This window comes from Anolis sagrei, chromosome 1 (genome assembly GCF_037176765.1).
Source record: "Anolis sagrei isolate rAnoSag1 chromosome 1, rAnoSag1.mat, whole genome shotgun sequence".
Classification (NCBI taxonomy): Eukaryota; Metazoa; Chordata; class Lepidosauria; order Squamata; family Dactyloidae; genus Anolis; species Anolis sagrei.
Window position 1 is genome coordinate 121,788,587 of NC_090021.1, and position 26,085 is coordinate 121,814,671.

At 38.7% G+C, this 26,085-nt stretch overlaps 1 protein-coding gene across 3 annotated transcripts in view; it reads left to right on the top strand.

Annotated features, from left to right (window-relative positions):
- Positions 1-26,085, top strand: part of DLGAP2 (DLG associated protein 2) — a 532,593-nt gene that overhangs the window by 67,940 nt on the left and 438,568 nt on the right. For all 3 annotated transcript variants that reach the window (XM_060752711.2, XM_060752710.2, XM_060752712.2), the window contains one exon: positions 8,621-8,675. In XM_060752711.2, the coding sequence (XP_060608694.2) occupies positions 8,621-8,675 (55 nt within the window). The remainder of the gene's footprint in view (positions 1-8,620; positions 8,676-26,085) is intronic.

Genomic DNA, 26,085 nt, shown 5'->3' on the forward strand with positions numbered 1-26,085 from the left:
TTCTTGGCAGGGGGTTGGATTGGATGGCCTACGAGGTCTCTTCCAACTCTTATGATTCTATGGAATCCCCAAATGTAATGGAAGCTGTGGAAGAAATGTGAACATAAAGACTTAATATGGTAGATTATTACATACAGAATTGAAAGAGATTAAGGACAGCACCAACAATTACCAAGGTGGTTCTATAATTTATTGTTAAGTTAAAAAGATTTAGGTAGTATCATGAAATTTGGGCAAGAGTGATTATTAATTGGCAAGGGTACAATAGAGGAAAGGAGGGATACTGTCTCTGCATTTATGAAGCTAACTAGAGAGAAAGGGGCTTATTTGGAAAATGTCTTGCATCAGCATTGCTTCTTCCCTGCATATATATTCCCTGCAAACCTCTCTGGCATCTGCGGAGAGTGCCTCTATGGTGTCATATCACATTCAGGCATAATGGGATGTCTGTGTGCAGACAGCAGTGTGAAAAATGGGACTGTCTGAGTATTCCAGCACTAGGTTTGCATACCTAGCAAGATTGAAGGAAAAAGAAAAGAACTGTAAAGTTCAGGTTTTTGTAATGTGAAAACAATAGGACTGGGCTATGATACACCTGAAAATGTGCTGAATGAATATAGCTATATGTCATGATTATGCTGCATTGTCAGGCACAGTTCACAAAGCAAACACCAGAAATTTGTACAAACAAAGCCAAGGTTAGTGTTCCAAAGTCAAAACATAGAGTCCAAGCAATAACTGATCAAGATGGTCCAAAGCTCTAGTCTAAGTTCAAATACCAGAGTCAAAATTGGAAGAATTACAGGAGCAGGTCTGGAATACACAATAGCCAAGGTCTGAAAAGCTGAGCATTCAAATATGAGTTTAGTCAAAGAACAACAATGACTGCCACAAGGAGCCTTCAGACTGAGCTTTATCCTAAGATCTCAGCTGTTGTTTGTTGAGAGCTTGTTTCTCCATGAATCTTGTGAACCTGCAAGACTCTGCATGCTTCCATCTGTGTTATACAGCTGGAAGCATGTTTAACCCTTTGCTGGCTGGTTTTACCGTATTTGCCGCCGCTTGCTCAGGCTGCGAGGGAATCTTGCTGCTAAAGGCTTGTCCTCAGTAGTGACTGAACTGAGCTGGAGAGATTGCTGGGAGCAACTTACCTCCATCTTCCTCACTGGCCACTCCTCATCCTCACTGTCATAACTGGCCATGATACTGTGACTCAGTTAGTGAAACAAGTGTTTACCTGTGCAGTAATTTATTTAGATCATAGTCAGAGGCATGCAAAGAATAGGTTCCTAAACTATAAAAAGAATTGCAATTCAGTATATTTCAGAAAACCTTTTATTCCAAGCTAACAGTATGCACATGAACAACAGAGTCAACAAAGCCTTGCACAATCAAACATTTTGAACCCTTTAGAGAACACTTGAAAGATTCTTCTGAAATACACCGAAAGAGCTTTTTTTTTTAATCATAAGCCTCCACTTTCTTATGATTTTAATTTTGGTAGTTAAAAATCTAAATCTCTGCTTTTTTATTTACATGCTGAGAGGAACTAGAGGAGCAGGCTGATTTCATGTTTGCTTTATACTTTATTATACATGCATACCCAGGAAAGGATCTTGAAGGCACCTGCTGTATACCTTAATGGTTTTCTGCAGGCACACACAGTTATACTAGGACCAGTTACAATACATTCCTGTGCTTTCTCAGCTGAAGCATTGCTGGAGGCACACTGTTGCTACCTGTTACCAAAAATCTGTGTTTCTTCAACCAGAATCCTTCATGATTGATGTAAAGCCAATGCTGCTAAAGAAACTTCCAGTTAGTTAGCAGGATAAAATAGTTATTGTTAAAATGAGCTTTTTTATTATTTTTAAGTTAAGTCTATGTTAGCCTGCTTTAGTATTATTAAGAAAAAGGGTAGCTACATGAGAGATTCCAGAATAAAATATGCACAATGGAATGGACATACATCGCTTTCACTGTTCCTGTGTGTTTACTGAGAGGTCCCCTACCCCCTGTACAGGAGGACTAGAGTGCAGCATGGGTACAATTGATTTAAGGCAGAGATGGGAGTATTGCAGAGCTCCAGATGGTATTGGACTGCATTAACCAACATTCATCACCTTTGCTATGCTGGATCAGCATAGCTAGGATTTGCAGTCCAACAACATCTGGAGGACCACAGATGCAGACTGCCAGATCATTTAGTTCTATCAAGAGAGTCTTTGGCAGCTTTCCAGTTCCATGTCTGACCAATTCTGTGTGGCTTCCTTTTGAATTAATTAAATGCCTTATATTTATATTACATTGCACATTTCAAACATTTCAGAGCAGTTCTCAGACCAATATTGTTCAAATCTGGTATCATTTGGAGTAGGGATCACTGAAGTGATGTAGAATTTTTGCAATTATACAATTGTACGATCAGTATGAAGATGGAGGCGAATAGTGGAGGACCACCACCAGGAACTAGATCAACTTCCTCACATGAGATATCTGTGAGGGTTGACAAGTTGTGTGCCTTTCTGATATTGTGGAACTGCCATATTTATCAACCCTGGCAAATCTATCCAGTAGTGAGAGAATATGCCATTTGCAACCTGACAATATCTGCAGGACCATGATTTCTGTGACCATCAGATTTGACCTTATTCACTACTACTGGGTGGTACAATATGCCTCAATTAAACATCTGGCATAAAACCTTATAAACTTCCCCTACCTTCCTCCTTGTTTCCAAGAGATCAACACTGACTTTCCAACACCATCTAGAAACAAAAAAACCAACGTTTATTGACAAAATCTCAAACTTTGATGAGTAGCCTCTGCTTTCAGAGAAATCCAGGATGACAGTTCCACCTGCAAGATTTTAGCTAAAATATTGTTCACGATAAGAAAAATATTGTAGCTAAGTAAATTAACCACAAATTTCATATAAGGAGAAGAACTGATCTTTCCCTATTCAACAGCATTCCTGATCCAAGTCACAGAACTTCTTCTCCATATATGATCAAACTTCACTGTGAATTTCCTTCTGTGGCAACTGCATGTCAACTTTAGCAAAGGTGCAGTGGATCTGATTGAGAGCAACTCACTGAGCCAGGGCTTGAAAAAAATCCCCCTTTGGACATCTAAAGCTAAGCGCAGAATCCTCAAACAATATTTTTCACGTATTGAAGAAACCAGATTTTTGCAGTTTCTCTCCTTAAGGCTCTTGCACCCCCTCTTCTCATCTGCCCCAGGTTCCCTGGGAGTTAGAGAACCACCTGGAACAGAATGAGAACTAATTCAGCAGTCTAGATCCAAGGAACAGTTTAAAAAAATGAAAACGCTTTCCTCTGTTTGGAAGTGCTTTCCACTAAGATAAATCAACCATAGGATCCAGTCTTTTGTCTTGAATGCACATGTCTAATTCAGGTGTCACTGCGAACAACAGTGATCATTTTTGAGCTGGATAGAAACACTGCAATTATGCAAGATGTTGGCAAGAATAAAGAAACTTAATGATAGTTGCTGCTATAATTAAGCAGCAACCTCTGAGATCGTGACTCGTTTGCAAAATGACAGATGCCGTTTCTGTTCCACTGTTTCCGTAGTCACCTTTTAAAGGAAAATATTGGCATCCTTAAAGATGCTTCTGTCATTGGAGTGTACTAGGGATGTTCTAAAAAAGGCATACAGGATGTATGTGTAGTGGGGCATTGCTGTTACTGAAAATAAAGTGCATGGCCATTATGCAATGTCATGATTCATGGTGGAGAAAATAATTATAATTGTGGGACCACTTTTCTGCTGGCCCTGGTAGTATCTGTCACATTTGCTCCACTGGCTCATTAAATAGTCCCTTTTTGAGACTTTGGGATACTTTGAAATACTTTGTCTAGCAATTTAGTTGTAATTGCTGTTTTTTCTAGCAAATACAACAGCTCAGTTTGATTTCAACCACACACACTTATTACAGGATATCTAAAGTGTATTCAGGGCTGGGTATGTGATGTAATTTGGCAAATATGATACATTTAAGAAGTTATTGCATTATTTAATTCAACATTTAAAATTCTGTAATACATACATAAGAAATATTAATTGATCGGGTAAAAAATCACTGTTTCTTGTTGTCTGGAAGATAATTGGCAGAATTGCAGTGATGTCATGAAAGGTTTATGACAATTTTAACTACCGTATATTCTCATGTATAAATCGAAAGAAGTTTTTAAGTCCAAAATTATGGTCCTTGACATAACCCATGGATACAAATGTTATATCCAGAGTTGGCCCTCTATATCCATGGATTCTCCCTTCATCAATTCAATGGCCCCTTGAATGCAACTATAAGGCTGATGTGGTCCTTGATGAAAGTCAGTTTGACATCCCTACATTAAAGGATGCAGTTATAATATGCACAGCATTTTCTAACATGGGCAATGAAATGATCAGAATGTCTTTGCAAGTCCAATATTATCTGTCCCGATTCCATGTGTGCAATAAATCCAAATCATTGCAAAATTGTCTTTTTCTTTCCTTTATTTAGCCATTTGAAATGTATTAGTCAATTTTTCAGGTCAAAGCTAATTGCTACATCGTATAACACCATGTTGTTACAGATAGCAGCCTTAAATCCTTCTAAAATAGAGCAATAGCCAGCCCGACAGCTACCTATAAAGAACAATTGAAGAGAAAGATCAGCACCATCATAAAAATAGGCTAAATACCTCAGAGTAATAAATATAAACCATCATAATGATTCAGAATACCTGAAAGTTGAGTAAAAAAAAAAGACAGAAATTAAAACAAATAGTTGTACAAATAAGAAATCACACTTAAAGCTAAATTCATTGAACTGTAATCCACATTGTGGGCTGGAAAGCAGGGTTGGAAAGCAGGGTTTCAAAACTGTGGACAACTGATTGTGAGACCACAGATTAGTGAACAAGCATGGCTGTCCTAATGATGATGAGGGTGAACAGGGGTTGTGCAAATATTTCTCTGGTGAAAAGAGATTTCAAGTGAAAAAACATTAAGAAGCTCAGCACTTGTGAATAATGCTGTGGTCTTGCACTGAAGTTACAATCACAAAGTTGAGAGAGACAATAGTTGAGGCCACCTCGCTCTTAACCTTTGCATTTAGTATTAAATGGGTGTTCAGGAGATGGCTGCCAACTTGATTTTCCCATGCTTGGTCCAGGTAATTTAATTGACCAAAGCAAAGCGTTCTATCGCATCTAACTAAATGGTGATTGAATCTTACTTTTATAGCATCAGTGAGTTGGCATTTCCATCCACCACAATATAGGGAAGGAAAAGGTGGGAGGCAGTCTACTGAAAGACTCAACTATCTCACCAGCAGAAGAAAAAGTGAGGTCCCTTCTATGGCCACTGCATAACCCCAGAACACCACCTCTCAGTGAATACTCTCCAACATTTCACAAAGAGAAAGTGGGACTTGAGTGAAATCAACATCAGTGTGGAGAGGCTGCAACAATTTGCTTCTCCTCTCTCCTCTTCATTTGTGCAAACTACTTTTGTATGTTGAAAACAGGTCTTCAACACTTGAGGTAACTTGAGGGAAAAGGGACGGGGGAAAGAGTCATTCTTAAAGAAACTGAAAAAAGCATGAGGGCAGAGAATAATCACTATGGTCCTTGTCAAGTTGGAGGTTATAGTAATGCAAAGGCTGAGTCTCTTCTCCATCTTTCCTGTTAAAATTACAAGCTTTCTGTCTATTATATACTTTCAGCATACATTGTATAGAAACAATGGGTGGCTTTCTAAATACATGTAAAGCACAGAACACAGTGTGCCTTCCAACTCAGTTGATTGTCAAAAAGATTGTCCAGTAGTGAGTTAGATAGGATTGTAGTAGAATCTTGGGAACAATTTGGAGAGAGCAAGAACGAGATTCTATTGCTTACATTTTGGTCCCTCCACCCTTTGTTAAAGGATGGTTGCAAATTTAGGAGTGTACTCAAATTTTCTGGACTCAGATGTGCTGTAAAATGGATGAATACATTTTGAGATTTATGTTTTTTCCTCTATAGCTATAGGATGGAGAAAAGATCAAAGCTGTAGCTCCTATGAATGGTGCTGCTATTTTTTTTAAATGTTGCCCTTTGACATTATTCTGATGAACAGTAATTCCTCCCTACCCCACATTAATGATATCACCGTTCCAGAAATGGTTAAGCTATTTCTTAAATGATGGGGATTTGGATGGGGAATTACCAGGGATAATAGAATTCTGTCTGAGCCACTACCAATCAGATTGTACACTATTTGGCTAAATCAGGCATTCCCAAACTGCAGACCTATAGCTGTTTGGGCCTCTAACTCTCAGAATTCCTGACTATTGAACAAACTGGCAGGGGCTTCTGGGAATTGGAGGGCTGCTGTTTGAGGATGCCTGGGTTTAATGGTCTAATTTGATATGAGATGGTTTCTTTGGTTCACCCTAAAGCTACTAACTGTGAGTGTAAAGCTTCCATTGGCTATTGTAGCGCAGACCTTGTCAGGAGATCCTTACTTAAAGGTAAAAATACAAGTGTTGAGGTTGTGTTTCTCCAGAATCATAGTCCAACAATCAAACCAGTCTACTTTGCTCAGATGAATTCCCACCTTTAATATTATGTCATCACATCTGTCTTGCTTCCTTGTCAGATGATCCTAATACTGTTCTATATGTAGTCCAGTCAAAGCTCTTGTGTTATAAACTTTTGTGTATTGAAGTTCACTTCATCAGAGGCATGGAGTGAAGAAGTAGACTAGATCATGGCTTTTTAAACTTTTTCACTCAGGACCCCTTTTGGCCCAAAAACTTTTTACATGATCTCAGGCATATAAATATATAAAATAGATATAAAAATTAAACATTTACTGATAACTAATCATCATTTGCAAGACTTGCTAAGCAGACTGATTTTCCTATTTGTGGAATACAGCTGAAGCTTCTTCAAAGTCCACTGTAAACACTATACAACAAATCCATATAAACACTTAAAACAACCACTAGGTGGCATTCATAAAACATTTTCGGGACCCCAACAATGAGCTGGGGGGGGGCATTTGGGGTTGGGGCCCACAGTTTAAGATACCCTGAACTAAAGCTGCTAAAAGGCTGCTGCCAACATAAATTTGTTAGTATTTGAGTGTCTCACAAGAATCTTTGCTATGGCTGTCCCTCCAGTAATAGAAATGTAATAATATGCATATAAAAGTCAACAATATTTCCTCCTTGTCTATATATTATCTGAAAATGTAAAGGATATCGGGTACAAATTTATTGCATTTGCAGTTATTTAAGTGGAGATGCACTTTCACATGACTTTCCTGTTGAAATGGCTATAGAAAACAAAGCAAATACTGAAATTTGTTTGTCTCAGCCCTTACTTGCTTTGTTGTATTTGCATCTACTCTGAGCCTCTAGAAGTGGGTGCCAACCATCATGGAGCTGTCAGATACGAGCAACATTGATCAGAGTGGGGGCTGGAGGAACAAGTTGTTTGCTGAGTGATATCACCCATTTGCTGTCATGATTTATTGGGGGAATCATCTTGTGATGAGGGAAGCGCATCGAACAAAAAACCAACCTTAATTTGTAAAGGTGTGCGTCATGCCATTACTCATGAGCAGTTAACAATTTTTTTCTTGCATTTACGGATTTGACGTTACAAGTCGAGTGACTGGTTGGTTGTCAAATCTACTAAAGCAAGAGGAAGACTTTTCATGATTTGATTTCCCCCATAAATCACCGGAAAAAAATATGTTGCAAATTAGATATCACTTAATTATGAAGGGGTGCCTGGCATCAGTTTTTGAGATTCCAGCAAGTTCTTAAAGATCTCAGTATATGTGAATTCACACATAATTTTAAAATCATAGTATTTTACTGCTATGATGGTTCTCATCATAGTAGTATCTGAAACATTAATACGAATTGTTATATGACTTAGGATCAATATATCTAAAGGAGAACCCTTCTCAATATTCCATCCTCAATTATTATTAAGGTTTTCTTGAAATATTTTTTCTCTGTGTTGGTTTCTACAGTGTATAATTGATAGATACTAGGTAAAGAACAATCCACACAGTGATCCCTAATTGCTACTTCATTGTGAACCCAGAGGAATGCCTTGTCAAAAGAGATCTGTCCAACACTCTTATTATAATAAATTCAAGCTTCAGATTTAGGCCTTTCTCTTCTGCCAGACATTTAATATATATAGCTTCATTTCTGACCCAGTATATTTAATATTTTAACATTTTAATATTGAAATTGACTGCTTTATTATTTTATTATTGTTTTACTTGACAAATATTGTTTTTTTATATATAAAAGAAATGATTACTAACTACCTTGAGGACATTTGCTATTTGGGCAGTTAAAAACTTTTATTAAGCATATATATTACAAACGAAATATTAAGTAAAACAGTAAAAGTAAACAAAAGAGAGTGTTTTCAGCATTTGTTATCAATTGATATTTGATAGATTTATTAGAATAAACACACAATAAAATATAAAATAGGATTTGTTTGACAAAATCTTTTAAAATTGCTTTTGGTCATGTAAATACCTTTACTCTCATATAGTAAGAGCACATATTGTTTTGTTCCTTTTCTTACAGGTTTTGCCTGGCATTCTGCAGAAGCATTGCTGTATTTTACCAGATCGGAATACAGGTAACCATTAGATTCTTTTAATTCAGATTTTCTCAGCATGCCTTCCAAGCTATGGTGGACTACAACATCCATGGCCACTTTGTTTAGGATGATGGGAGTTTTCATGTAGCACATTTCAAAGGCACTAGTTTGACACAAGCTACTTGAATGGATCCCATTGAACTGCAATGACTTCTGGGATTGGGAGCTGTGTTATTTCTCAAGAAGTGTTGAGAATGTTTGCAGAACCTCAGACCAGTGTGTCCAGCTAATTATTCTTTAGGCAGCTGTTTCCATTGTGGTAGTTGAGGGCTGCACAAAGTGTGAGCCCTCTTGGCATAGAAGCCTGAGAAGCTTCAGTCCATCATCACATTTTGCCTAATGCTGGGACATAGAGTGAAAGGTAGAGTGGAATCTTTACATTGACACCATCCATATGACCAGATTGGATCCATATAAGCCAGTGGTTCCCAACCTTTTTTTTATCATGGAGAACTTTGACCAGGGACCAATTGACTAAGAACCAATTGACCAGGGACCATTCTCCAACATTAGTACCAAAAGGATTACGAATCAGTTTTGGTAAATTTTATATTTGGTTTGGTTATTTGGGGTGCTGGTTCAGAAAACTATATTGGATAGACCACATCATCTCTAGTTTCTGAAACAGAACATATGCCATCCAGTAGTCACCATCTGCTCACCCAAAGAAAACCATATTTAATAATCTAGAGCCACAGACCTTTTTTTAGGGAACCACTAATATAGGCCAAGGGTGGACAGCAACTGTATGCAAATAATTGTAGAATTGCAACGTATATCACACTTCCGGACACCTTTTCAACATGGTTCATGGTGATAACTGCAAACCAAAATGTGGAAGGAGCATATTAGCCAATAGTAATCAAATCCATGAAATATAACCTTATTAAGATAATATGCATTAATGCAACCTCATTCAAGGGGTAGCGAATGAAATGGAGTCCACAGAGAGCTTGCTTTACAAATATGGGAACAGAAGAGTTTGAAAAACAGATGGAAACAAAGAAAAGCACATTGCAATGATTGCTAATTAGTTTAGTTAATTAGTTTAAATGTCTAAAAAGTATAAAATTAGTTCTGAGTAATGATTAATACTTGATACGGTGATCCCTCCCCCAAAATAAAACAATTGACTCCTCAGCCATGCATAAAATAGACCCATTGAATTCAGTAGGATTTAAATAGGAACCATTTATCCAAAGCCTGTGAACTCAAAGTGTGACTAAGTCTAAATTTGATCCAGTTCATCTCGCTCTGTTTTTAAACATTTGACATAACCTCTTCTGTGCTTAGCAATATAATTAAAACTGTTTGGCAGATGAAATACAGAGAGACAAGGCAGTGAACATCTACTGAAAGGGTGTCTGGATTCTCAAAGCTAACATTTAGTGTGGTGTTATGTATCCATTATACTATAAATGCGTTCCTCTACTAGAAGGGAGAGCAGCTAAGGGTCCCTGGAAAATACTAATTACCCTTGCAGTTATCAGTTAAACTTGCTCTGCATTCCACTGGTATTAGAGTTTGTAACTGTCAAGAAGCTGTGCTCCTGCATCTCCTATAAGAAATGGATTATGCATTATGCAGCTTCTAACACATACAGATTTGTATTAATTGTTTAGGCCATAGTCTCCTCTTTAGATTACTTCAAAACTATATTCAGTAGGAATATTACTTGGTGGCTCTATTTTAAGTCATGTTAATTGTGTATTAGGAATAAATAAAATAGTATCCTCTAAAATATACAAGAAAAAATAAAGTTCCATTTGGTGAAGCTTGTGACATCTTGAGAAAAAGCTTGCTGCACATAGTTATCCATGTGGGAGTTGCAGTTTTGCTCTACAGCCCCCAACAACTCCAGCTAGTAATTTTGAAGCCAAAATTCAGCTTACCTGCCAAGGAGTGGGCTGAGGATCTAGTGCTTGGCGCACCCTGCTACTTTGCCAGCCAGATGAAGACACACAAACTGGGTTGAAGGCAGCAGGAACAGAGGTTATTTATTTTTAGACTTGAAAAGATGTCTGACACAGAGTCTCAGTTCAAAAAGAATGGGACATAACCAAGCTATACAGTGCAAAGCATTTTATCCCCTTTGACAACCATTCAAAGTCTCTGCACCCTATGCTGATTGATCCAAAATCAGCCCAGTTCAGTTGAGGTCATTGGTTGGAAAATCCTCCTAATATATAAGGGGTGGATGGAGTCTTCTCCCTGGCAGGAAAAATAGACAGCTGTCATTGGTAGACTTGAAGCTGGAGTCATTTGAAAAGACCCACTCAAAAAGGAGGCGGGCAGGTAAACATATGGTGAACCAGTGTATATAAAGTTCATGATAAGATTATGGTCTGGTTTGTACAAAGGGTGAGCCTCCAAATACAATAGGGTTGTTATGCAAATATTATTAGTTCAATGAAAAACATGCAGATTTTATCTGTACGGTTTTGGAGTCTGCCAGCGTCTCCTCTTCGGATTTAGTTTCTGCTGAAAGAATTTGGGTTTTCCAATTGGCATTGTCTTCTCTTAATGGACTCACCTTATGGTAGATGGGCAGCCAGCAAAGCCTCCCTGGGCACATACATAGACAACAAGGATATTTTGTTAATATTTTTCAAATATGTTGGACTGCATTTATACAAACATGATTCCCCGCTCCAATGTATCCTAGTTATTTTTAATATAAAACATATATGCATGGGTCTCAGAAGGATTGTAATTATAAATGGCAATTTGAGAAAAACTATAGATGTATAGTTTTGAAGCATGGAACAAAACCTCTTTTGCCAGGGAAATTGGGATAGGCTTATTGTTCTGGATTTCATGGGCATGCTTCACTTCCCTCTGGGGACTAGTCTTATAAAAGGTTAATTAATCCCCTGCAGAATGTGTAGTTTCAGCCTGGGCTGCTGAAAATTAAGTCTACTGCGGACCATCAGGAAAGTGATGTTTCAATACTGTGAAACTTAATATAGTGTAAAAATAAATGATAAAATTAATATTTTGGCTTTGAAACTTGTGTTGAGTTTTTTGGGGAGAAGGGGTTGATTTTTCAACAACAATTTCAGTAATGTGGAATCATAGGGGTTACAGTCCAATGGAGCATATCACATTAGCATTGTAAAGTGGAGGCGCCTGTTTTGTTAGTGCCCACCTTGCTCCTGCAGAATTCTGGGAAATTTAGTTTAGAGCGGGGCCTTTGGAATTCGTAGCCAGAGAGGTCCTCTGTTTCCTTAAACTACAAACTCCAGATTTATGTAGGAGGTAGTCACATGATAGCAAAGCGGGCACTTTCACTTTAGAACGCCAGTGTGATATCATCCTCAGAGGGCCAAAGCTGTCCACCTCTAACTTATTGGACAAGCCTTGTGCTCATTGATAATATTTCTTTCTTGGGAGAGGGGCATGTGGTGCTCAAGGTGATGATGGACTAAGTCCTAACAGCCCTAGCCAATGTTGAGGAAGTGTGAGAGCTGGAGTCCCGCAACATCTGGAATTCTGCATGATTACCATCTCTGTCATAGGGCTTTGGGTGATGTGTAGTTATATCTATTTATATAATTCAGCATTAAAACTAAGGAGGATTCTGGTTCAAATAAAGCACAAATGCCCTCTCAATTTGAAGACATGAGCCTTCAGTGGAATTACCTTTGCTCCATATCCATATGATCCTTTAGTTTGTTGTGCATGTGTTTGTGTGTATATTAGTTGTGTGCCTTTTCAATTTATATAAATTCCCATTAAAAGGAGGCCCAACGGTTCCTTTGTATAGCGTCAAATGTCTTCTGTCTTTTGATGAGATATTTTTATTCATAATTTATTTCAAAGGTTTTTTTCTTAAAAAAAGCAAAAAGGCCCCATTCTTCATTCTCATGGTTACATGGGCATTGTGCAAATATAACTCTACATCACCAACATAAGATGACAACAATCACCATCATAAGATGGCAACAAATGCAATTTTAAAATACAATACAAAATAAAACCATTATAATGTCTGGGTAAACAAAAAGATTTTGAGACAGTGCTGAAGCAATTGCAATGTTGGCACCATTTGCAGCAGCTTAAGTACTCCAGAGACATCAGATCCTGTCTGATCTTGGAAAATAAGCAGTGTCAGCTCTGATTAGTACTTGGATGAGATACCACCACAACTACCTGTTGCTATAGGTTTTTTTTTCAGAGGAAGGAACTAGCAAAATCACATCAGAATATTCCTCACCTTATGAAATTCATGGGGTCCCCATAAGTTAATAGGTAATTTGAAGATGCATACACACAGCTCCATTTGTATTTCTAAAGCAGGATATTTTGTAAGGGTGCCACTGTTTTCAGCAGGTCAATTAGCAACATGTATTGGCAGTATCCCTGATCCCAGTTGTTGCTCACCAGAACCTGCTGTAACTTGAAAAAGTGAACTGATTCACCCTACCTTAACCTATGCGTTTGTGAACCTTCAAGCCACCTATCTATGGCCCCACGAATTTCACAGGATTTTCTAGGCAAGGAATAGGCCAGAAGTGTTTTTGCCAACTCTTTCCTCTGAAATCTAGCCTACAGCACCTGGCCCATTCAATTGGCCCCTGCTTAGCTTCCAAGACCAGACAGAATGCATTTAACTAACTAGGACCATATATATATCAGTATACCTCAGTTTTACTGAGTTCAATCTGAATGTATCCAACTCACCACATATCTTTCCTGGTGAACCTTCAACCCCTAATGAAAAAGGATAGGTATGAGAAGATATACTCTTTTGCTTCTGTCTTTAAATTTCATAGCTATTGCTATGAACAATGTCTGTAAGTCAATGGATAACCACTGGGGATACAGAAAGATATATATATATATATATATATATATATATATATTCCTTTCAAAAGGAAACAATGAGTTGATTCATCAATCAACCATTGCTTATGAATATATATACACCCAGTCTAAATATTAACTTGGTATGTTATTTCTTCTTGATAGTTCACAAACAATATGAGATTATTATCTGTCAGTATATGCATGTGTTGTTTATTACATAATTGCAGAGGAAGGTGCAATGAAACCTTAAATACTTAAATGTTCTGCTGTGTTGTCTGTTTGATGTTTAACAGAAACATGATTTCATTCCATTTGTCTGCTGAAGCCTGTAAATTGAACATCAAACACTAGGATTTGTGCGGGGGGGGGGGGGGGTGTTGTAAATTTAAAAAAGCTATTGACAGAGTTTAAGCCTTCTTTCTTTTTAAATTGGTCAATAGCTTTTACTGTAAAAAGTAGTGCTGAATATTTATTATTCAAGTGTTAATAAATCTGTTTACTGAAAATTCAGTCTGCTGTATAACATTCACAACTATTTTACAATTCCTTGATCTATTATTAAGTGTCTTTCATTACAGCAGCTGGGAAAGGTGAAGATAACCAATGAACTCACCAGTTCTTGGATTTTTAATTTAAGAAATGTTTGGACTAGTTGTTAAATAAGTGATATGCAACAACTGCTTTGCCTGGACCGTGTGCTGTCTCTCTTTTGATGCACAAAAAGTCTCCTACTGGGCATCTCATCTAGCAGTGAAAACTCTCCAGGTTGTTGACCCTGCTTGTCTTGGTTTTCGTCCAAGACCAAGGCCTCCTGGAATGGCCATGCTTCACTGGAACTCTGAAAAATGTTGACATTGATTAGATGCCATGTGGGGAGCCTTTCTGAGCAAATATATTGCTGCCTTAAAAACCAACTGGTGCCACACTGCTGTACTTGTTGAAGGAACGAGTAACAAAGTCATTAGATTTCCTGAAAACTACTCATTTTCAGATCTCAACAAGTTTTTGACAATATTTCCCCACAGCCAATATCATCCTATATCAAGATGCAGCTAGGTCGAACTTTGTTAACCATTTGCAAGCCTCATTTGCAAAGACATTTTGGTGGGATTTTAAGTGGCTCTTTTCAAATATCATAGGGAAAAAGGAAAGGACATGGAGTTTTGCAGCATCATAATAACAGTCAAAATTTAATATATTTGGTTATCAAACAGTATGACAGACCTCCAGACAACTATAAGGGGAGGTACAAAACTCTCCTTAAATGTGGTCCATAGCTAAGGGATGGGTAAGGTTTGGCCTTTGGTCTGCCCATGTGTCTCTGGAGTTTCTGATGCTGTGAAAATGGCTAATACTGCTTCCAGAAACCTCTGATAGAAATATGAATGGCTATTTAAATATTATTACCTCTGTCAAATGTTTAAAGCCTAAAAGAGTCACAACATCTCACAACAACATAGAAGCGACAACCAACCACTGCTGGTTTCTAAATAAAGAAAACTATTCCAAAGCATTCAACTTTGCTCCCATAGCTTGGAAATAGACTCCAGAGGCTTCTGGAAGCATATTGTCCATTTGCATGCATATTTTTCATAATGGGTTTTCTTGAAGAATCAAAAAATAACCCTCAGTTGGGGTGATTCCACCATAAATATAGCAGAGTACCAGAAGTAAACTTTATAACCAGCAGAAACTTATGCGTGGTGAACTGGGATAGGCTTCTATTCTTCTGGATTACTTAGGATTGCAGAGTCAGAACTTTAGGTTCAAAAAAACATTCTTGATAGAAAAGGTCTTGGAGCTAATTAGCACACTAAATTTCATATTCTAAAAAAGATAAAAGGCAAATTGTCCATGCAGCTGCATTTTGCCCAGACAAAGGCAAAATGTGCATCTTCATGGGTAGAAAGAAAAGCAGAACACTGAAAATGGTCAACCAGGACAGTTTAAACTTAAGAGGAAATTCCCTCACAGAATTCCATTACTACACCATCAAAGGGGAGGAGACAGTGCTAGCAGTGAAGAGGAAAGACAAAACCCTTTAGGGAAACATGCATGGGAATGTTTCCCTCATCTTAGCCCTGTCTCCAGCCTAGCTATTCATTGAGTACTAGAAACTTGATGACACAAAAGACTTGTGTAGTCCAGGGATGAAAAACAACAGATCTCGGTATGAGTGTGGCTTGCTGGTCCTCGTTGAAGATGAATTTGGCCCCTGGAGCAAATGGTGATATATTCAGTGTAGTGTAGTGTATGTATTTATTTTATTTATTTTCTCCATTTATATACCACTTTTCTCAGCCCTCGGCCAACTCAAAGCAGTTTAAATAGCAATAATTAAATGCTTAAACATCATAAAACAATTAAAACAATTAAAATCATGGCATCAATATACAATCATACAAGTCAATACAACATAACTCATAGCATCTCTTAGTTAAAATCAAGATCCAAACTCGTCACCCAGTCGTTTCATGTTCCGATATTTGTTACACTGCCTTTTCAAATGCCTGCTCGAACAACAAGGTCTTAACCTTCCTACAAAATGCTAGCAAAGAAGGGGCCGATCTAATGTCTTTGGGAAGGGCGTTCCATAGCCGAGGGAGCATCACAGAGAAGGCCCTGTCTCTCATCCCCACCAAACGTATTTGTGAGGCAGGTGGGATTGAGAGCAGGGCCTCCCCAGACTATCTTAACATCCTAGCTGGTTCATAGGAGGAGAGACATTCGGATAGGTAAGTTGGGCCATATGTACACATTCATTTATGTGTGCATATGTACACATTTATGGGTATATATCAGACACCCCCAAACTGCCCCAGTTGTCCTCCAACTCCCAGAATTCCTGACCTTTGAACAAATTGGCTAGGACATCTGAGAGCTGGAGGCCCAAATAGCTGGAGGGCCATAGTTTGAGGATGCCTTGTACATAAGGCAAATGAAAATATTATATATTCCCTTCTACTTTATGGGTTGGCTGATAGTGAAGAAACCCCAGTTGGTGTTATGTGAAGGTATGGCCCTTCAGGTTGCCCAGACCTAAATTGTATAGAGCTTTATAGGTCATCCCCATCATTCAAATTATGCCTGAAAATAGTACAGTAACTAATAGATTTGTTGCAACAGGTGGGTGAAATACCCTCTTTCCCAAGGTCTTACAATCTAAAAGAGATGTCAATAGAAGAAGTAAAGTGGGGGTAAGAGTAAACATCGGGAGAATATTAGTTTAGTCAATTGTACTTGGGCTTAGTTACAAAACTTGGGGTGGTGAAGGTGTTCTTGGATTGAAATTTCCACCAGACAGAAATAGCCAATACAATTGGTGAAGCCTTATGAGAGTTCAGTCTGAACACATCTGGACGTCACTGGTTCTACAGTCTTGATATAGAGATAGTCCATGGGCAGCTCTTCCAAAGGCTTTGCAGAAAGGTCACTTCCCTACCCCACTGTCAGTCATGATAACAGGAGGAACAATGCCAATTCTATTGTTCCTGCTATGGTATGGCATATCTCCTTTGGCGGGAGTTCTTATTCTTACTTTATCTTGGAATAATGTCATAATATTTCATTGAGAGCCTTTCCTTGCAACCATTTTGCTCTGGCAACAGCTGTTTCTCAACTGTAGCTATTCTATCTTTGTAGTATAGAGTACCTGTGCTCACCTGCAAAACAGAGCAGTTGGAGAGGAACATGGAGTAAGTGAAACTCCAAGGCTGAGAAGAAATTATTGTTATTATTGTTTATTTATACCCCACTTTTTCTCTCCACAAGGAGACTCAAGGTGGCTAAATGGTCACATGAAGAAACCAGAGTCTGCCTGTACACAGATGCTATGAGAGCATCACCTTTTTGTTTGTTTGTTTTGAATCTCAAGACCAATGAATGCAATTTTGCCTAGTCTCAAAGAAAATCAGTTTTTGAAAAGAAAGCCCTATAGATCTTTGCCTCCAAAGTATTGTTTCTTTTTTTGAAAAAGAAAATGAATATCCCCTGTCAGCGACACAAGTTGCTTCAATTAAAGTTTTATAGCCTGTGTTGATGCTGATTAACTACAAAGCTAAATGAAGATGGGAAATGGCAAGAATGATTGATGTTTTGTTTAAAAGCCACTGTTTGTTTGTTTAGAGGTTCAATTTAATTCGTAAATAGGTATTAAGGCAGTATATAAATCATACTGAAGCATCTACTTTATATGGATGGCATTTTGACATGCAATTGTGTGGAACATAACATTGAAGTGCCTAGCCTAAAACTTGATGTGTCAAATTCATAGTATGTGGGTGTGATGTGAAGAGGAAGGGATTTGAAATATGAATACGCTGTCTTTTAAAGTAAGCATCTGCCCAACAATATGTAATATATACAGTTAATAACTTTCAGTTACAACAAAACAATAATCCTAAAAATTAAGGACAAACAAGAAGTAGTAATAACACTGAAACACACACGATCTTTTACATTACAGTGATAACATCTTATATATTTAAGAAGACAACACAATTCTATTTGTAAATTGAGGCTACAGTCATATATTGGAAGTAAGCACCATTGAATTCTTTGGAGACACATAGGCTTGTGAGATGTGTGCAAGAGAGAGAGAAGAGAGAAGGGTGGTTCTACACTGACATTATAATGTGGTTTGAAACTGTCTCGAGATCGAGGTGTCCACAAAATGTACACTTCCACTGTGTGCTGTGCTGTGGCACAGATCAAGCCAGAAACAGCACACTGAAAAACTCAACAGAAAATCCACCCCCCCCCCCAAAAAAAACTAGCTAATGCACTTCAGCCGATCTCAAACAGACATGGATATGTGCATCAGCGTATCTCAGTGGACTGGTTAAGAAAAAATGCTGTTGTCCAACAGCCTTTTCTGGGTTTGTTCAGCTGAAACCAGTTCATTTCAATCCACTTCCAAACTAGATTATAGGATCTGTGTAAAACTGCCCAGAGATATTAAAAACTGCATGTACTTTACAATACCCTTTCCCTTTGCAAAGGTTTTGTTGTTGTTTCTGACTTGTGATGGCCTTAATATAAATTTATCAAGGTATTTTTCTCACAAGATTTGTTCGGAAGGAGTTTGCCCTGGCTGAGTTAATGTGGCGGGAAGAGTTTACTTTATTTCTGCATATCAACAGCATCAGAGACATTGGAGAGAGAAGCAGATTTTTCCCCCGAGGGCAATGGTCCTAATTTGGTTTGCCCCAAACCGGATGATTACTTAAAAACAAGGAAGGGAATAAAACAGAGATTAGTGATCCTATAATTCATGCATATCCACGATTCTTGGATGATATTTGGCCTAGGCATTAATCCAGATCATAATGAGCTTTGTATAATCCTTAATTGTAGGTCAGAATACCCCTTTAGCTACAGTCTAGAATTGTACTACCGACTGCATCAAATGTGACATGTACTAATGGTGCATACTTTTGCAGATATCTGATGGTCTTGGATATATAATAGATGAAGGGTCTATTTTGTTCCCTCATGTCATGTGTATAGGAAAACAGCTTCCAAATTGGGGCTTGGTAATCTGACTATATCTTTGAATTTCTCTCATGCACTTTTGCCTGGTGACTAACAAAATAAAATTGAATTTCACCATATTCCATGTTTATATGCAACAGAATGACATGACTTTATGGTCTGAATCAGAGCTTTCCAAACTTTTCATGTTGATGACTTTTTTTTAAAACACGCATCCTTTTACAACACAGTAATTCAGTTTAACTAGCAAACCAGAGGTTAAACCAACCCCTTCTAAGAGTTTCATACTCCCCCCCCCCCCCATATATACAGGCAACAAACAAAATAGGTTCTGTAGGTTTGTTCTCAAGTTGAATTTCTGTGCAAATTGGAGCAGGTAAATTTTTAAGTGTAGCCCGTGTAATGTTTGATTTGCTATCTGTGCCTCTGTTCAGAAGATTTCACCTCACTTTTTATCCTTGTGATAATTGGATTTTGAAAAATTTGGCATATTGTGGAAACGAGGATTGGTGAGAATGTTTCAGTAGAGACACCTGTTCCCATGTTAACTCTTCCAGGAGTGAATTTTCCTTTTGAGGGGTAGATTTCTCTCACTTGCTGTTGTCTCACCCAGTTCCAAACTATGAGCCATTTGTAAATCGGAAGTTTGTAAATCGGGGACTGCCTGTTATCTTTACTGTATAAAAGTAGTTTGTACTACAGTTGATTCTTGTGTAGTTTCCTTTATAGCTGCTCCATGTAGTTCATCACAAACATCATTGTCAACAAATCATATTTTCTTAATTATAAACTTACTCATTTTAGTGATAAATACTACAACTTAATCAATATATTGTGCAAATTATAAAAGTTATAATAGTACCTACACTTGAAGAACACCAGCACTCCACTTTTGTAGTAATTAAACCTATCTGGAGGTTGTTAAACAGAGGCTGGATGGCTATCCAGGGGTGCCTTGAGTGTGCATTCCTTGCCTGGCTGAATGGGGTTGGATTAGATGCCCTTTTGCGAGGTCTCTTCCAACTCTGGTGAAGTATAGACTGCCTGAGAGTCTAATACTTTTTATTTTTTTAGGGGTAGGTTCTCCTTCTCTGGAAGTTTTTGAACTTAGGCTGGATGGCAGTCTGTTGGGAGGAATTTGATAGTATCTCTCTGCCTGACTGAAGGGGGTTGGACAGGAGCCTAGCTCTCCCTTCGGCAAGGGGAAAGGCTTGGCTCTCCCTTCATCTGGGCGCCTAGCTCTTCCTTCGGCTGACTGGAGGTCTTGAGCTGCAGACGATGTGTAATAGGGTGATGGGGCCTCGGGCTTGACACCTGCCCCCAACATTGTGCCCGCTGGTACATCGTCTTCTCCCTCTTGGAGCAACCAACACACTCCCTCTCTAGGTGATGCACCTGTAGACTACGGGCAGCACACGAATGTGTCACGCAACACAGAGTTTAGAAAGCCCTGGTCTAGATACTATGGCAACAATGACATTTTATGGTAAAATCCTACAATACATTACCCTTCTCAAGCTGGTGTCCTTCAGACATTTTGCAGTACTGTTCCTATCATTTTCACCCAATATGACCTATGGTCAGGTATAGTAATCAAACATCTGTAGAATGCAACATATTGTAAAAGAATGTATTAGACCCCTCAATTACCCATAATTTACTGTATGGACCAAGGCAGTGCTTTAGAAGGCTGATGTTCAAACAACTATATTTTAAAATGGTCCCTATAGTTTCTTAGAGAACACTATAACAGATTCCAAGCACAGTTTACAAAGATATTTTCATTTTTGTCAGTAAATGTAAATGCATATTGTTCATTTTCACAGTATGATCACAAACTTAGTGATAAATGCATTCCCTGTCTAAAAGCTTTTCCCTTAAATTTAAAAAGTCACTTCCAGTTCTCAGTAGGTAGAAAAAAGACTAAAAAGAAAAACACTGAAATGATTCTCTCCTTACAAAATAGAGAATTAAACAAGAGCAAAATTAGCTAGCCGTGGTAATCATACAGAGCAGAGTTCACAAGGCCAGTAAAATAATAATGCCAAATATTCAGAATGCAGCATTTTAGCTTGCAAATCATTTGGAATTGTTTTTCTGGTTGGGTTTCAAAATAGCCATGTGGTAGAAAACAGCCTCATTTTGAGAACTCCTAGTGGTTAAAAGCTGAGAAACAAAAGAGTTGGAATAATGGTCACATCTGAAAAGGGACAATGATAAATTACTCTTCCTGACATCTGGCCTATTTAAAATTCATTATTGTAAAAATGAAATGGGAATACTTATCTGCACTTGAGAGTTATTTAGGTTACTCTACTGAAGATAGAAGTAGCAAAGGCAGGATAGTTTAAGACTTTTAGTATGGCTAAGGTATAGCTTAAAGGGACCAGATCTTGTCTGATCTTGGTAGTTAATCAGCATGAGCTCTGGTTAGCATTTAGATGCAAGACCACCAGTGAATACCAAGTGCTCCAGGATATATTTCAGAGCAAGGAAATGGCAAAACCACATCTGAGCATTCTTTGCTTTTAAAAAAGCCACAAATCAACAGGAGACTTGAAGGCTCACATAAAAATATACAGTACTTTCCTCCAGATGTTACATAAGACTTCCACAAACAATAGTCAACATGGCCAATCAGCAGGTACGATGGATTTGTAGTTGATGGTGATGATGATGATGATGATGATTGTGTTTATAACCCCCCTTTCTCTCTCCACAAGGAGTCTCAAAGCAGCTTTCATTAAGATCATTTCTGTACAATTTAAAATCTACAAATATACAAACATTAAAACATAATTAAATATCATGGGTATTAAAAAATTCAGTTAATACCAATAAATACATATTCAAATGAAAAACCACAGCAACCCCTGACTTAATCTTAAAAACCATCTCCTTTAAAAGCCTGCCTAAATAAAAAGGTTTTAGCCTGCCTCTGGAAGGAGAAAGACAGGGGGCCATTCTGGCTTCCCTGGGAAAAAGGAAGTTCCAGAGTCAAGAGGCAGCCACCAAGAGAGAAGGCCTGCTCTCTTGTTCCCACCAACCGAACTTGAGATGGAGGTGGGACTGAGAGAAGGGTCTCTCCTGAAGATCCCAGGGCCCAGGCAGATTCATACAAGGGGATACGGTCAGCCAAATAGCCTGGACCTGAGCCGTTTAGGGATTTAAAAGTCATAAACAGCACTTTGACTTATGCCTGGAAACAAACTGGCAGCCAATGTAGCTGCTGCAAACGGGGTTGTCCACTCCCTGTAGCCAGCCCTAGTTAGCAAACTGGCTGCAGCTCTTTGGACCAACAGATGTTTCCAAGTACTTTTCAAAGGCAGGCTGATGTGGAGCATGTTACAGTAATCCAGACAGGATGTAACTAAGGCATGTACCACCGTGGCCAGATCTGTCTTCTCAAGGAATGGGCGCAGTTGGTGCACAGGCCCTTGTAGATACTTGGGCCAGGAACCTCAAACTGCAGACCTCTGTCTTCAGGGGAAATGCAACCTCATCCAGCACAGGCTGGATCCCTATTTCCTGATCTGCCTTCCAACTGATCAGGAGCACCTCTGTGTTGTCTGGATTGAGTTTCAGTTTATTTGCCCTCATCCAGTCCATTATGGATGACAGACATTGGTTTAGGATTAGGACAGCTTCCTTGGCTTTAAGTGGAAACGAGTAGTAGAGTTGGGTGTCATCTGCATATAGGTGGCATTGCACTACAAAACTCCGGATGACCTCTCCCAGCGATATCATGGATATGTTAAGCAGAACAAGGAGCAAAACAGTACATTGAGATACCCCTCAGGTCAATGGCCAGGGGTTTGAATACTAGTTCCCCAGCACCACCTTCTGACTACGGCTCTCCAGGAAGGAATGGAGCAACTATAAAACAGTGCCTCCCAGTCTCATGATTTCCCTGCTTCTTGGCAGGGGGTTGGACTGGATGGCCCACGAGGTCTCTTCCAACTCTATGACTCTATGTGTATTAAAGAATAACGTACGTAAGGGATGTCTATATTAAAGGCATGATAGGCGGAGTGAATATGTACATGTAATAGTTTGCAATCGTAGGCAATATTGTAAAATCTGACATTAAAATTTTGCTTGAAAAGTTTCTATTTTTCTTAGACAAAGTAATTGGAATAATGCAGAATTTATGACTAACCAAACTTGCATTGTAAAGCATAAGAAAGCACATTGTATTTACACTGTAGCTGACAATCATATGTAGGATGAAATCAAATGGGCCCCTTACAAAGAGATAAAGTTGGAAAAGATTTCGTGTTCATTTCTCTTTATGTTCCTCTTTCCAGAACTGCCATTGTTGTTCTGTCACAGTTTGTCTCAGTACAAGCTTCTGCAGTAATTAAACAGTATTCTTTTTTAAAAGTTGGCATCCCTTGATTTTATGTAATTGTCTTTGAGTTAAGTTTGTCAAACTTATAGAGTAACAACAACAAGGCAAAAAATGGCACCAAATAGTTTTAATTGTATGGTGATCGAGTTTGTGTGTTTGTGCTGCCTTTTTTTAAATGGATGGAGTGAATTTTTTGAACGTTTCCCAGTACCAAAATTTTAAAACATTCTAACTGTTGCTATAGAAACAACAATAGTGAGATAGATACATTAACCAGATGGACTCTGTTATATGCGCCTCTGTCTGTTGGATTATGCATTTTATTAATATCCAGACTATTTTCAATCTAAGCATTGCCTCCATCCATTTGAATACTGCCACCCCCAGTTGTGGGCACTGAGATGTTTTCCAAGCTTATGCTTTGCTGTTGAGCGCATCCCCCTTACGAGCCATTAGGAGATAACAGCCACGGGGAGCTCCTGGAGTATGCAAATGCTTTCCTCTTTCAGTGGATTGGGCTAAAGATTTATATTCACGCAATTATTTCCAGAGATGAAAAGCAGCCAAAGCAGAAGAGGCTGTTATTAGCAATGCCCCATTTAAGAAAGGGAAAAAAGAAGAAAAAAATAGTAATTCCTTCCCTTAATGTTTCCAATGTGTTGCCATGGAACATCCATCCACCTATCACTTGGTGACTCAGGTGGTATAATGAAACTGAGTTAGGATGGATTACTCACTCATTAAGCCCCTTTTAATATTCATCAGTATAGCTGGTGGTGTGTGTGTGTGTGTATGACACCTCTTAAACAGGATTATGTGACTTTGTTAAATTTATGATGTAATCTGATGATGTCCACGTCCATGTCTAGTATCTGGAGGAGTAGCCCTTTTCAAAATCCAGAGAAATGATGTCTGCCTGTCACTTCTAATTGATGGTGACCCTAAGGCAGGCATGGGCAAACGTTTTTGCTTTGGGATCGCATTGTGGGTCTGGCCAGGACGGCTGAGCTGGGAGGGTGTGGGGCTATTCGCACTCTGGGTGAGTATGGGCTCACAAGGGGTAGGGCCCGGAAGAAGGTGCAGCCAGGAGGGGCCAAGCCAGGGCCATTTGGCCCTGCAGGTTTTGTTTTTGTTTTTAAGGTACTCATTATGCACAGAGCATTTTTATATATATAGATTGTCCCCCCAACCCTGCTATACGCCTGTGAGATGTGGACTGTCTACAGACATCACACTCAACTCCTGGAACAATTCCATCAGTGTTACCTCCAAAAAAATCCTGCAAATCTCTTGGGAAGACAGGTCAGTGTGTTGGAAGAAGCAAAGACCATCAACATTGAAGCGATGCTCCTATGCCATCAACTCCACTGGACTGGCTACATTGTCCAAATGCCTGATCACAGTTGATTGGATGGATGTTCATTGTTGCAGAATATTAGTTTCTCTAGATAGTCACAACTCTTTGTGGATCAAGACAAAATTAAGGGCACTTGCTGCTCCTTCCTAGAATCTTATTTTGTTGAAGACTGTACAGTCAGCAGGGATTGATCCCTTGCATTCATTCTGATCCCCTTCATCTTTAATCCCAGGGAAGCCTCTCGGTTTGCTCTTCTCTATGGTTAGCCCTGCTTATGGAGGAAACGTGTGCCTTGTCTTGAGCATTTATCCTGATGTTTAACCCTCTGCTTAAATCATGACTCATTCATTTTGCCCATTAAAAATGAAACAAGACATGATATGCCCCTGAGCAACATCTTATTGAATTAAACGTAGAATTAAGAAATGTGTAAGCGCATGTCAATTTCTATCCTGTAAGCACAAGAAAATAATGGTATTTAAATGGTGTTTTAATGGGCACACCATACCACGTGAGCATGATCTGTTTTGTTTCTCTGAGGTGATGAACAATTATGGTTTCTGTGAAAGTTGAGCTTCAGTTGGGGAGTGCGGTGATACATATTTTTATGGAGGTTTTATGAGAAGAGAAAATCATTTCAATCTTGATTATTGGGCTGGTTCAGAAGAAGTACAAAATAATTTGAAAACATATTCAAGGCAGTGTGTTAGCCATGCAGCAAAATACAAGATCCAAAATCCACAAAGGAGTAATATCTTTATGGCTCAACCAAACTCCAGAAAACAGGTCATGCAAGTTCTTGAAGTTTCCCTGGCTTCTTCATTGGGCAAAGATGAGGAAGAAGTTTGCAAGGTGTGTTTTTTCTGCATTTTCATTGGCCAGTGAAATTATTGGACATTCAGAAGGATAGCATAAAATTCTACTACTACTACTAATACTTGATTTATAGGCCGCCATATCTCCCTGCGGGACTCAAGCTGCAAACTTGTCAATAAAACAAAATTTGACTTTTTTAATCCTAAACCTTCAAATCCATCATCATAATTGTAGAAAAGAGCCCCCGGTGGTGCAATGGGTAAACCCTTGTGCTGGCAGAACTGCTGACCTGAATGTTGGGTTGCTGATCTGAAGGTCACGGTTTGAATCTGGGGAGAGCGCGAAAGAGCTCCCTCTGTCAGCTCCAGCGCCCCATGCGAGGACATAAGAGAAACCTCCCACAGGATAGTAACACATCCGGGCATCCCCTGGGCAATGTCCTTGCAGATGGCCAATTCTCTCACACCAGAAACTACTTGCAGTTTCTCAAGTTGCTCCTGACACAAAAATGTAGAAGGCATCTCCTGATGAACTTGGGTAGAGGATGAAGACGGTAAAAAGGG